Source organism: Ctenocephalides felis, unplaced genomic scaffold (assembly GCF_003426905.1).
Source record: "Ctenocephalides felis isolate EL2017-DRISC unplaced genomic scaffold, ASM342690v1 CF-g0.4_SCAFFOLD_03570, whole genome shotgun sequence".
NCBI classification, from domain to species: Eukaryota; Metazoa; Arthropoda; class Insecta; order Siphonaptera; family Pulicidae; genus Ctenocephalides; species Ctenocephalides felis.
The window spans coordinates 23,545,231-23,559,825 of record NW_020539724.1 but is presented as its reverse complement, the minus strand read 5'-3'; the positions used below and the strand labels follow the sequence as shown (position 1 = coordinate 23,559,825).

General features: G+C 28.8%; 1 protein-coding gene across 1 annotated transcript; it reads left to right on the top strand.

The window, feature by feature from the left end:
• Nucleotides 1-731: 731 nt before the first annotated feature.
• LOC113383628 (putative uncharacterized protein DDB_G0282133) lies at nucleotides 732-12,259 on the top strand. Its single transcript, XM_026621879.1, has 6 exons — nucleotides 732-1,798; nucleotides 1,930-2,419; nucleotides 5,116-6,514; nucleotides 7,929-8,003; nucleotides 8,899-9,004; nucleotides 11,876-12,259. The coding sequence occupies exons 1-6, from the start codon at nucleotides 732-734 to the stop codon at nucleotides 12,012-12,014; spliced, it is 3,276 nt and encodes a 1,091-aa protein (XP_026477664.1). The 3' UTR covers nucleotides 12,015-12,259.
• The last annotated feature ends 2,336 nt before the right edge of the window (nucleotides 12,260-14,595 follow it).

Genomic DNA, 14,595 nt, shown 5'->3' with positions numbered 1-14,595 from the left:
GAAGTTAATAAACCGACCTAATCTTATCATCTGGCGAATCCTTTACATCACGCTTGAAGTTATCCGTTATAAAAAAGGTTTCCCATCCCTGATTGTTAAAGTATAATAATAACATTATATCGATTATACGTATATATTAGTCACTATTTACAAGATTATCAAGCGATATAGTGGCCGTTTAGTATAGTTTGTTATAAAAACATTGCTTTTGTTTATTAAATAATTTCAACGGGCGGCCATTTTGAATCAAACAGGTTGAGAAACCGACCGACACGAAGGCAGCCACTAATGTCATTCCATTTGACATTTCGAACAATGCATTCAAAAGATATGCGATCACTTTCGACAAAATACTTTCTATAAATAAGTGTAATTGTTATATGTGAGTAATAAATTATGAATTAATAATAAATCATTGATTTTACATAACAATGACCTAATTAGTTTTCACGAAGGTTATTATTTTACAGGAATTTTATCTATATGTCCATTACCACTGGGCAGACGTCAAAATTATTATTTATTATCTAGTTAACATGTTGAGCTCAAGATTTATTTCAAGAAGTGTTAAGATTTCGGGTGGTAGTTACAATTTTTTTATTAAGCAATGTGTATAACTACGTGCGTGCATATGATTATAAAATTGTATTTATACCAATGATGTCATTTTCACCATAGGCGTGATATTGTTAAATATGGTAATGTGGGCTTTGTGAAATTCTTGGATTAAAATGGATATCATACAAGATGAAAATAAGCACAGTTCATCTGAAAAGACTGTGGATTCCTTAGAAGATTTATGTGAAAAAGTTGTGGAAGAAACTTCTGCTGATAAAGAAATAATGTCACAAACAAAGGAACCTGAAGAGATTCCAGACACAGAAAAAATGGATAGTGCTAAAAGTTCTGATGAAATGAGCAAATCATTTTCAGAAGAACCTCAAAAATCACAAGCTTTTACTATAGATTTTGGTGATGGTAAACAAATTGATTCAACCAAACACAAATTTCTTATGGATAAATTAAAGAAAAGGCACCAACGAGGAGCATCTTTATCAAAACTTGAAGACACAAAACCATCTAAATCTACGATGTCTAAAAGTAAAACCACACAAGGTGTAAGTAAATTAGCAAAAACTAATCATAGCAAAGAATCTGTGCAACCTGTGAAACAAAATACTCGAGCTAGTGCAGGTAAAAATAAAATGCCAATGTCAGTTAGTTTCCATGAATCATCCAATTTTGGGTTAGATAGCAAAAGTCTCAGTCCGCGTACCAGTTTTCATGAAAGCTATTCAGAAGAAGTAAATTTATGCTCATTACCAAATATATCAACACACGAAGAAACATTTGAACCTCCTCATTCGACGAAAGAATCAAATAACGATGTAAGCAATGACTATGATTCAAATAGTGATGTTAGTGAAACTGGGACTTACACAATTGAAAATGATACTTACACAGAAGAACAAAAGGCTAAGATGAGTATAGATCAAAAACTAAATTCTACCAATACGGAAGTTATTCGTATTAGTATCAAGTCAACAGGCTGTGATAATAATATAAAGCATGAAGAAAGCCCTATATCAACAAAAAATATAAGTAAAACTATTATAAATACCCAGGATTTAACACCTGATTGTTCTAACAATGAAGAACTGGGTAATTTTGTGTCCAACGGGCATAAACAATATACTCCAAGTAAAGTATCATCAGACAAAAATGTATTAGAAGTATCTTACTACTACGAGCCGCAAGAAGAAAGTAAAGCCAGGAGTAGAAAATCTGTTTTAGAAAAGCTGAAGAATCGTGTGAGAAACATCAGTGAAAGAACCTTACAAAACAAACCAAAACAAGTTGATAATAATTTAGATATTGGTAGTTTTACCAGCGTTACTGCCAGTGGAGTGCTTAGTAATAAAAATCCAGCAACAAAAATAAAAATGAGTTTGGTGTTCGAAATGAATTGGATATATTACTGAAAAGAAAGAAAAGTTTGACTAAATCTGAGATAGAATCCAGTGACTATGTTGAACCTGATAGCAAATTAAACAACTCTCAATTGTGTGATCTGAACAAACCTTCTAAAGATAATAATAAGTTTGAGAACAACTGGATTTACGAATGGGCCAAGTCGGCTTCAGAACACAACAGAAGAGAACGTGATAAAGCAAATAATGAGTATCGTTACAGGGACTCCAGTACAGATAATGCAAGTGATTATTATGGAAATAAACAGAATTCTCATAGAGCTATGTCATTGCCTTTAGGTAGAACGAATAATGATAGGATAAATGATTCTATAGTGAAAAGGCCACCACGTCCTCCTTCTGCTAGTCCCACAAAAATACCTTCTCCGATCTCAACTTTAGCACGACCTAGATCGAGAAATAGTGTCAGTTTATCTGGGAGCACTACTGTAAGTAATTATATTAGTATAATGCATATTTTCATATTAATTGTACATAAATATATAATAGAAGTTAGTAGAAAAAGTTAATGCTGATCCAGTTCTGTATGTGTGTGAGTTATTTTGTTTAAAGAGCTTAAAATTTAAAGCATTTTTTTATATTATATTAAATCATTGAATGTAATGTAATTATAATAATAATGTAAATGGCTAATTTGTAAAAAGGAGGCTGAATAAGTTCATTTAAAAACTACAGGCATCCTCCATATATTTGAAAGAAACTAAACTAGTGGTACATGGCATTGTGGCTTAAGGCAAATTGCTGGGACTTCCCGTACCATAATTGAATATTTGCAAAAGAAAAATAATCAATTATCAATAAAGATTGATTATTAATGTATAACAAATTCGTTTTAGTAAAGTTTTTTTATTGGTCCAATATAAGTTAAGTGCTAAGTTTGGGTAACTATCTCTCTCTCTCTCTCTCTATATATATATATATATATATATATATATATATATATATATATATAATATATAACACCCGAACCGATTTCGACAATTTTGCATTCGTTGGAAAGGTCTTGGGCTCCGCAAGGTTTATAGCTAAGAAAATTAGTGGTGCATGGCATCGTGCCTTAATGTAAGCTGTAGGAACTTCGCGCACCGTAATTAAAAATTCGAGTAATGACATTAGTGAGAATTATCAGAATTATGCTTGGTTAACTCAACGAGCAATTCTTGCCGCAAAGATTAATGATGTAAACGCACTGAATTTCACAATTTAATCAAAAATTGCTGGCGATTTTGTGACATACCAATGATTCCGACTGGTCTTCCCTTTGACTTCAAACGATTGCAATTTCCAGTTCGCCTTGCGTTCGCAATAACAAGTCGCAAGGCCGATCACTTAGTGTTTGCGGAATAAATTTCAAATAGATTATTTAGAAAATCATTGTTTTTCACATGGGCAGCTATAAGTTGCCTGTTCACGAGTTGGAAAACCATCCGCTTTGTTTGTGTTAAGGTCAGACCAAAAAAAAAAAATGTGGTTTACCAAAGAGCACTTCAATGAAACGGATAATTTGCGGATTCACTTTCATTTACTTAGAGAAGTTCAACTAAAAAACACTTCATTTTGAAATCGAAAAAAATTCATTACTGTTGTATAACAAAATCAAATTTTTCCTTTTCAAATATAAAACAAACAAAACTTTCTTCATCTTTCTCACGAAACCATCTGGTGGCGAAACGGAGTTTGTCGGGTTTGCTAGTATATATATATATATATATATATATATATATATATATATAATTATGTATATACAAAGAAGACAAGGAACGAATAGATAATAAACAAAACCTAATCGGAATAATTACTACTTGAAATGCTTCCAAAGAAATTATCTCATATTCCTTATTTATATTATATAAACATTTTGAAACTGAATTAAAATTATTTGTTCAAACTATATAAGGAAACTTTAGAATTTTGAACATTTTGAATTTTTTAGAATTTTCTGGAAAATTTTGAAAACTTGAGAAATTCAGAAACTTGAATTTTTTGTAAATTTTGCTTTTTTTCAAAATTTTGAAATTGCCGAACCTGTCTGCTTTAAAAACTAACCATTTCTTAATAAATTTGCGTGAATAACTATTTCAACATAATCAATCATTCTAATCGGATGCTCTGTAATCTCTAAAACTTCTATTATTTGCACTTTTTGTCCCGTATCTTTGAAACCGCTGTACCTGCCTTTTGCCAAAAACTAATCAGCATTTCTCCCCGTCCATACGAATTAAATGTTTTTTAAATCACTCTAATTAAAATATTACGGTCCTACGACAAGCCGTTTAATTTTAAAAATTCGTCAAAGTTTTAATACCGTTTTTTGGCATTTGTCAAAATTCATCGAAGTTTGCTCAAAAACGCCTAAACCGATTTCAAAAATTTAAAAGCCAAAATCAATGTGTTTTGATGTGGATTATCTTTTCTCAGTTTTGTGCAGCGATCGGCCGAGCCGTTTCTTTGTAATTTGGAAAAAAATGTTAAACTTTTCGTCTACATTTAAGCTCATACTACCGAATCGATTTTGATAAATCAAAAACTGTTCGAAAGATATTAGTTGGGAATGATACTGATTAGTTTTGGTTAAAAATCTTTCGAGCCGTTTTCTTTTAACTAACTGTTGAAAAAAAAAATTAAGCCGATTTTTATGGAACTTTTTTTGGCGATATATATCATGGTCTTATAGAACTTACTGAACTATTACGGCCTTACGACAAGTAGTTTAATTTTAAAAATTTATCAAACTTAAAGAAAATGAGTGGATTAAATACGATTTACTTGGTATAACGATAAAGTACTTGGTCTTAATGAACCTTCTAAACCATTAAAGTCCTACGGAAACTGGTTCAATTATAAAAATTATTAATTTGTGAAAATTTGCCGTTAGAAAATACTCCGAGTTAACGTGTTCGTTCGTTTCTAATTATTTGTAATAAATCCACTCGTAATACTTTTAATCACTCATAATCTTTTTTTTTTTTTATTGATGAAGTCGATTATTTACACATATCGGGAAGTTCATGTAACTTGCCTTAGGGCAAAATACCAATACCAACTAGTTTATAAATAGAATTAAGCAAAGTTTAAAATTTGCTATATTTTTTATAAATAATTGTAATTTTTTTTATCTTTTTAGGAATTAAATTCTCCCATTGCTGACACACATGCATACTTACGAAATACCGAAGACGTGATCAATATTTTATCCTGCAGTCTTTCAAATAGCACTGGACCTAAAGTATCCAATTATGCAACTTACTCCGACAGTCGCAATGGATCACCCATGCATAGTTTAGATTCTTCCACATCACCAAAACACATATCTTATGTCACCATATCATCTGACGGTGAAACTAGGTTATCGCAAAGCAATGATTATAACACCAGACCTTTGAAGTCTGAATCAAGCCCAACATCACCAAAAAGAACATTTGGACCTTCAAGGCATAAAAGGCACTTCTCATTTGATAATTCATTGTCTAAAATAGAGTTTGCTTCACCTTCACACAACAGACTGATGAATAATTCGTTAACCCAAAAGAATAATTTATCTAAAGCTGTTTATGAGCATTCCCACAATCTAAAAAAGCACGATTATATAGAAAAAAATAACAAAGATTTAGGATATGGTGATCAACTACCACCCAAGCCTATCAAATGCTTTATTAATAAGAATGATACTAATTCTAAACTGAATATTGATCAAACAATTTCGGTTTCCAAGGATAACTTGTTGAAGAGCACATTCAAGGACAATAACTTGCAAATCAACAATAAAAATTCTTTTAACGACGTCAGAAACAAATTAGCAAAACACCAGAATTCACCAAATTCAAGCCCGATCAGACGTTCTAGCTCATTTTCTTCACATGCAAATGATACTCCTTTGAGGAGCAGACATAATAACACTCCGTTCATGGATTCACCTAGGAGCACTAGGAAATACACAAACTATAACAATTACCATGACAACAACGATAACTTCAGTGATGGCATCAAGTCCGATTACGAATACGAAAACGATAAAACGACCCCAAAGCCTGAAAAAATAAAAAATACGCGTTGTAACCGCGCATTCAGTTTACGACGAGCGAGACTAGAATCCGAAAAAAGTGATACATCTGTATCAGCAACCAAGCAACCTGCATCCAATTTTGTTCGTAACAATGCTGATTCTACCAGAAGATCTGTCAGAAGTTCATTTAGAGAAAAAAGCACTGGACCACGCGATATAAGTATCAACAAGCGTCTTGCTAATCCCAAACCATCAGAAAACGTGAGTGATGTATCTTCTGCTGGACAGAAAAAAGTAACCGCGAGTGTGCAGCCAAGGTACATGGATATTTCCAAGTATAAATCTCCAACTACTGCATCATTTTTGAAAAAAGATGAGAGTAAAAGTTATTTGGAAACTAAAAGTGTACCAGGAAGTGCTGCCAAAAATAAAAATCTGACCAGGAATGATGATATCAGATTGAGTTTACGGTCTACAAGAAGCGCTGGCCCTGGGAAAGGTGTAATTAAAAAGGACATAGGTCAGATAAAATATTTGTTTATATATATATATATATATATATATATATATATATATATATATATGCACAAGTAAAAACTTAAAGTTGATATTTAAAAATATATCATTTCCTAGCTTGTTGAACCCTAATATTGATTAATTTTGTTTGCTCAGTAGAATCATTAAGTTTTTTTTTCATATTCATATAAAAGCATTTTAACTTACTATAAATATTTCCTGCATCTGTAATTTTATATTCGCTGTTGACACATATAAACAGAACCTAATAATCTAAAGTAACATCATAAAAATTAGAATTATTTTAAAAATTTACTTTGAAAATTCATGCTTATTGGTCATGCTGTTGTTCTAGATTTCTTTCAGTGGAATTAATAAAATCTGACTAAAATATGTAACAGAGATATTTTATAAATAAAAAATAAGTTGTAAAACTTACTAAAACAATATTAAAAGTAGAAATAATAATCCATTATATGAGGATATGTTATAACAATACAACACTATGTGCAACAGAACAATTTTTTAGAAGATAATATGTTTGCGATATAGAAATTAACTTGAGATATAATGATAAAAGTATACTAAAATATTTTTGTTACTTTACGAAATTAATAATTATATTGACATGATATTGACTATTATAACCTACTGAATTTAGAGATATCATTTGTTTACCGTGTATAAATGTAATACACTTTAGTTTTACAAATTTAACACTACTACTAATACTAATTTTACCAGAACTCAAGCTACTTTCAATATTGAATGATTTAGGAATATAGGGTATCAAATTATTTACTGAGTCATTTATTTAATGTATGTAAGTGAAACCAGCCAACATTTAATAAAGTGCCTTCAGCAAACAATTCCAAACAAATTTAAAAATATGCTGACCGAACACACACACATCAAAACATAACATAAACTTATTTAACCTGACTCTTATTGTTAAATTTGAAGACAATTTATTCAAAAGGCGTTTTGCGGAATGTTGTTTTATTCAGTTACATAACGTTATGCCAATAAATAAATAAATAAATAAATAAGCAAAATGGCATACCATCCCTTTGCAATACACACAGTTGATTTTTTGGATTGTGTTTCTACTTTAATCTATATCTATAGTATATATTCACACACACACACACACACATATATATATATATATATATATATATATATATATATACATATATATAATACAGATGCTTTTTTGTTATGGGTATTTAGTTCCTCAGTTTTTTATGTATTATTAATTGATAATGGAAGTATCTCACACTTAGCAAAATTGGTAAACTTATTTCAATTTGATGAGGTTTATCCTATACTATTTTATAATTATTTAATATATTTCAATGTTCTATTTATTTGAAAGTTTCTGTTCCATTAATATTTGTTTTCTATTGTTTTTAAAGTTCCTGTACGAAATCCCACAAAGGAGCAAGAGATGGCAAATTGGAAGCGCAGGGCCAAATATGATCCTATGAAAGGTAGACATATATTTTTTACAAATACCATGGTGTATAAATTATATATATATATATATATATATATATATATATATATATTATTATTATTATTATTATTATTTTACACAAATTTAGTGTTCAATCAATTTTACATCATAATTAATTTTTTTTGTTGTTTTTCCTGGTTTGGTATGTATAATTTCCTCCTTTTTAAATATTTATATTTATCATCAACTTTGTATTTATGTTATATATTTTTTAGATTACTGAATGATGACACACATCAAGTGTCGAAACGTTTAATGGAATAAATAATTTTGTTATTAAATCTTTTTTTTAATTCGACGATTGCGCTGAAAAAATATTACAAATATATATTTATATATATGGCAAATGTATTCTGAGTCGATAGATAGATATGAATTTAGAAATATGAATAACACTCTTTTTTTGCACTTATTTAGTAAATAATAATTTCACAAACGTTTCGAGACTAGGTTTGTCTCATCCGTGTGTTATAATTTAAAATTTGAAATATGGAAACCTAAATCAGCATTATGTGTTATCCTTTACAAAGTCATTCAATATACTCCGAATATATTGATTGACAATATACTCCGAGTATATTGAACGACAATATACTTCGAGTATATTGAGTGACAATATACTCCAAGTATATTGAATGACTTGTAAAGGATAACACATAATGCTGATTTAGGTTTCCATATTTTAAAATTTAAATCATAACACACTGATGATGAGACAAACCTGGTCTCGAAACCATTTGTGAAATTATTATTTACTAAATAAGTCCAAAAAAGAGTGTTGTCGTATTTCTAAATTAATTATATATATATATATATATATATATATATATATACATTATAATAATTTAACTTGTATATTATCTACTTAGCTGCTGCTGAAGGCAGAAAGAAGGCCGAATTAGCTAAGAAAATAGCTAGCTCCAACATAATGACCCAATCATTTAATGAAAATGAAAACTATTCTCCATTACAGAGGTAAACTAAGTTAATTTTTTTTGTTTTTTTTTTTAATTTGTGTGATGAATTGCTTTTACCTTCAACTGCTTTACAGTTTTGGTCACCTGTTTATTCATTTTATGATATTGATGTTTTGACTTAATCAGTATTTACATTAACCATTTTATTCATTTTACAATAATAATCTTTTGACTACATTTTATACATAATCATCAATTATCAGTTAGATTTTATTTTTGGAAAATTAAATATATATTTTATTATAACAAATTATTATATAAAATACTACATGTTGAAGTAATATTTTTTTATGATAAATCATCTTATGCTATTCTTTGATATGGTAAATGAAATCAATATTATTTTTAAATACAGTAAATAATATTCTGATAAAATTTTATATGATGCTAATTGTTAGCATTATTAAAATACAATTACATCATGCAGCAAATCACAAATTCTATGTATGTTTGTTTGTTTCATCGCAGGCACAGTCACTTGTGTTTGTATTTCACTGGCTTTTGCATTGATTGAAATTTTCATGTTTTCAATCATCAACAATGTAATGAGTATCATTGCACGTATTTATTTGAATTAAAAACAAGATAGAGCAGATTTATAATAACTCTTATGTGGCCGTAATAAATAAATTTTAAACATTATTTAAACAATGTGATACAATCGAAGCTGAAACTCGTTTGTGAGCAAAATATTAGTCTAATATAGATACTTGATTTTCTATCTTCTGCAGTTGTGTTTGAACATGTTTAAATTAGAGAATAGAATGTATTGTACTGAATAAAAAAGTTTTTATTTTAGATGAGAATTAGTTAAGTCAAATTAGTCAAGTTTTAGTCTCTTTTCGGTGATCAATTGAATTTAAATTGATTAACTAAAATATATATTTTCGATGCAAAGAGAATGAAGCCCATATCCAGTGTGGTAATTTCCAAAATCATTATCAAACTAGGTGTCAGTGGCAATTTATATTAAAACAAGTTGCACGAACTTTTTGATCATGTTTAAATAATCAATCTATATTTTCTGAGATATGCGATAAAATTTTCCGCGGTTTATTTTGAAAATAAAGATTTAGTTTTCCATGAAAATGAACTAATTAATAGGATTTCTAATTGCTTTCTTTTAAACAAACTTATAAGTAATCATAATAATTAAATTCCATAAACATGCGCTTAAAAGTGCCCTAATATCATTCAAACTTTAATGAATTTTTATAATTCAACTACTTTTTGTAAGCCTCCAATATTTTAGGATGTTCGCTTCGTTTTTTTAAATAAAGTTTTATCAAAAACCAAAAAATAACGTTTAATTACATAGAAACTGCCCGACATGTCTAACCAAAAATAATTCAGCACGCTTGTTATTTTTCGATCAAGTTATGAATTTATGAAATTGGTTTAGGATAAAACTTGGGGGAAAAAATTAGCACTTTTCTGCTAATTATAAAGAAACGACGTGGACGATCGCCGCACAAATCTAATCAGAGCGAGGCTTTATTGAGTTTCATCGAAAAATTTGGTGAAAAGTCAAATTTTGGATCACTATAAATTGTATATTCTTATCAAATTAAGTATAAATTCGGGAAGTTAATCTACAAAAGGAGATTTAAATATCTACAAAAGCGATTCTTTGTAGTAAGTCTGTGAAAAATTTAATTAATACTATTACAATATTATAAATTTGTTTGAAAAGATCAATTGGAAATTGGAATGTCGCATTGATTAGTTTTTAACGAAAAACGAAAACATTATTTTCGAAATAAACAGATGAACATCTAATTGTTAAAAATTAAAAGTTGATAATTATTAAAGCTTGCGAAGATTATTTTCACATATCGAAAATTCATGCAATTTGCTTTAAGGTTATATACAGTTAGAAGGCCGGAAAAAAAACGATTTGTTGAGCATTTTTTCAATCTATTGATACAAAAATTTATACACATATTTTAATTACATTTCAAAACTAATTGCAAGCAAACATGTTTATTTTAAAAAAAAGTTAGAGCAGATCTCCGGAAAACCTCTCGAAAAACACGTTTTGCGGTGACCACTCTATATCTGAACAAAATCTGTAATTAAAAAAATCCAAGAGATTTCATTAAAGTAATGATAAATCTAGTAATTAATCGAAGGAATAAACAAAATAATATTTTTTGACAAAATTGCGGCTTCTTATAAAATCGTTTTTTTCTGAGGAAATTTTGACCTTAAATTGTTTATAAAAATAAAAATATTTATCGGATCGGAAAAATCTTCGATTAATTACAAAACAATATATTTAAGAAGCTCGTGTTAAAATTTGAGATTAATCGCTTTAGCCGTTTTGGAGTTATGTTGGTCACCAATTTTGAAAACACCATTTCGAGAATGATATGAAATTTTCTGTATGTATTCTTAAATATATGTACGTTCAAAAAATAAAATAAGATTTTTTTTTGAAAGTTTTAACTGAATATAATAACTTAAGGTAAAATACTACTTACACCTAGCCCGTGGTGTGTTAAAATGCTTATTTTTAACATTAAACATAGTTCGAGGAAGCTTTTTCATTTCCTGTTATTTTTTTTAAATAACATTAATAGGACAAATGTAAGAAGTACCTATTGATAGTTTTTTTTGTTAATTAAAATATTATAAATCTGCTCACTAATTAATTATCAATTTACATGATTGAATAACACATGTATCTGATCAAAACTTTAGACCGCCAATATCTCCGCGCCAATCGAATTAAACACATTTCTTCAATGAAATATGTTGAAAAAGAAAATCTAGTGAAAAACAGACGACCTGAGTTACTGTGCTAGTGCATATCATTACAAAAGTGCAATTAACTGAATTATTGAAAAAAATGTGATAACAAAATTAGCGGAGGAGCAGTTTTGAGGTCTCAATCATATCATGGGGCTGTTGGACTGGAATGGCTATCAGGGGGCAATTCGAAGGCCTTTGGTTTCAATCGAGGTGAATCCATATCAGACACAAGTGACGATGGATTGAATTACTAATACACAAACTGCCGTCTGATTAATTTTATGTATGTGACAATGTTTTATAAAAGTGAGTCTGATGCACTAAATATTTCTAACTCATAATTTCATATACAGCAGAAGAAATTTTTATTCGAATCAAATAAAACAAGCAAAATAAGAATAACACATTCTTACTGCAATGGTATTTAAATGTGAAAAGTCACAGTTTAATAATTTACGTAGTTTATTCAATATTCTATTAAATATTGAATAAATCGTCAAGAAAATGATTGGAACAGCAAATTATTTCATGTTGATATTTAAATAATTTCAGTCTTATAATCACTGAATAAATATAATTCATAGTTATTTATGAATATTATAATGAAAGACTATAACAAATATATTATACATTATTATATAGCAATATGCTATTGATACAGTTAACTAAATTATTGTTTTTTGAAACTATTAAATTTCCAAGTAAAAAAATATCTAATATCTTAATAAAAGATATTTTATATACAGGGTGTTCAGGAACTTGACATTGACTCAAGTAGATACAGGGTAACAGGATTATGACTCTAACCATCATGCAAAAATCAGGAATTTAGCTTATCCTAAGCAATTTGAAAATTGTGAGCTTTTAAGTAAAACAGTAAAACTGTAACCATTATTCGGTTATTGTGGTTTCATTATAAAAACCTAGAAATAACATGATATTTGTTATATTGTTAATATCAAAAATATTGTTATTTCTAGATTTTTATTTTTCTACTACTTCTAGTTATTTTTTAGTATAAAACTAACAACTATTGAGCCATTTTACCACTTTAGAGGCTTTTTTCTTAAAAACGTATTAGTGCAGTAAACGGGGCGTTTCGGGTCTGAATTTTTTTTACTGTGCTCCGAATTGAATGAAATTTTGGAATTAGGACCATCTTACCCTTAAGTTCAAAAGTGAAAACAATTCGGGTTGCGCCATCACCCCCCGGGGGGGATGATACCCCTTCTCAATTGTGTAATTACATTTTTTCAAAATAACGTCGGAAATCGATAGAAGAACTAATTATAAGAAAAAAATGTCTTTTATAGTTTTTCAAAAAAACTAATACTTTTCAAGTTACTGACCACTAAAGATTCATATATTTTTGGCGTTTTTCTTCGTTTTTTTGCAAATATCTCCTAAAATATACATTTTAACGAAAATCATGTAATGAACAAAATAATGTCAATAAAAATCTTAATAAATCGGTAGTGTATAAAGTGTTCTAGGAAAATAAATTAGGCAAGATTTGAAAGAGCAAAGTCGCTTTTTATTTCGTTCAAGATTTAATTGTTGTATTTTAAGCCATCTAGTGTCGAGGTTTTACATTTTATGCATTTCGGTGTAATTGGGTTTTATAGTGCCCAACATAAGCTTCAAAATGAGTGCGGTTACAAGCTTTTTGCGTGTAAAATGAGTGAGCTATAATGCAAATAAGAAGCATATACGAAGTTTTTTTGTTTTAAATCATATGGTTTAATGAGCGCCATTTACACCAGAATGAAAGTAATTCATATTCCATCTAGAATTCACTTCATTATAGACATCTTGATGGATTCATTCTAGCAGATTCACTACTTTAGTACAAACTATTTTCAGAAAAGTCACGATTTTATAAAAACTTTTTTTCCCAATTTGCGCGGCCGCGCAGTAAACATTCATAACTCTGTCAATTTTTGTGTTAAAGGAAAATAATAAAATAATAAGCCAGAAAGATCTTTTTGATTTTTATCTATATGCTTTTATACGTATCTTTTATTCTTTTTGAGATATAATGAAAATAATTTCGATTTTTAAAAAAATTGAAAAAAAAAGTTTTTATAAAATCGTGACTTTTCTGAAAATAGTTTGTACTAAAGTAGTGAATCTGCTAGAATGAATCCATCAAGATGTCTATAATGAAGTGAATTCTAGATGGAATATGAATTACTTTCATTCTGGTGAAATGGCGCTCATTAAACCATATGATTTTAAAACAAAAAAACTTCGTATATGCTTCTTATTTGCATTATAGCTCACTCATTTTACACGCAAAAAAACTTGTAACAGCACTCATTTTGAAGCTTATGTTGGGCACTATAAAACCCAATTACCCGAAATGCATAAAATGTAAAACCTCGACACTAGATGGCTTAAATACAACAATTAAATCTTGAACGAAATAAAAAGCGACTTTGCTCTTTCAAATCTTGCCTAATTATTTTCCTAGAACACTTTATACAATACCGATTTATTAAGATTAAGATTTTTATTGACATTATTTTGTTCATTACATGATTTCTTTAAAATGTATATTTTAGGAGATATTTGCAAAAAAACGAAGAAAAACGCCAAAAATATATGAATCTTTAGTGGTCAGTAACTTGAAAAGTATTAGTTTTTTTTGAAAAACTATAAAGACATGTTTTTCTTATAATTAGTTCTTCTATCGATTTCCGACGTTATTTTTGAAAAAATGTAATTACACAATTGAGAAGGGGTATCATCCCCCCGGGGGGTGATGGCGCAACCCGAATTGTTTTCACTTTTGAACTTAAGGGTAAGATGGTCCTAATTCCAAAATTTCATTCA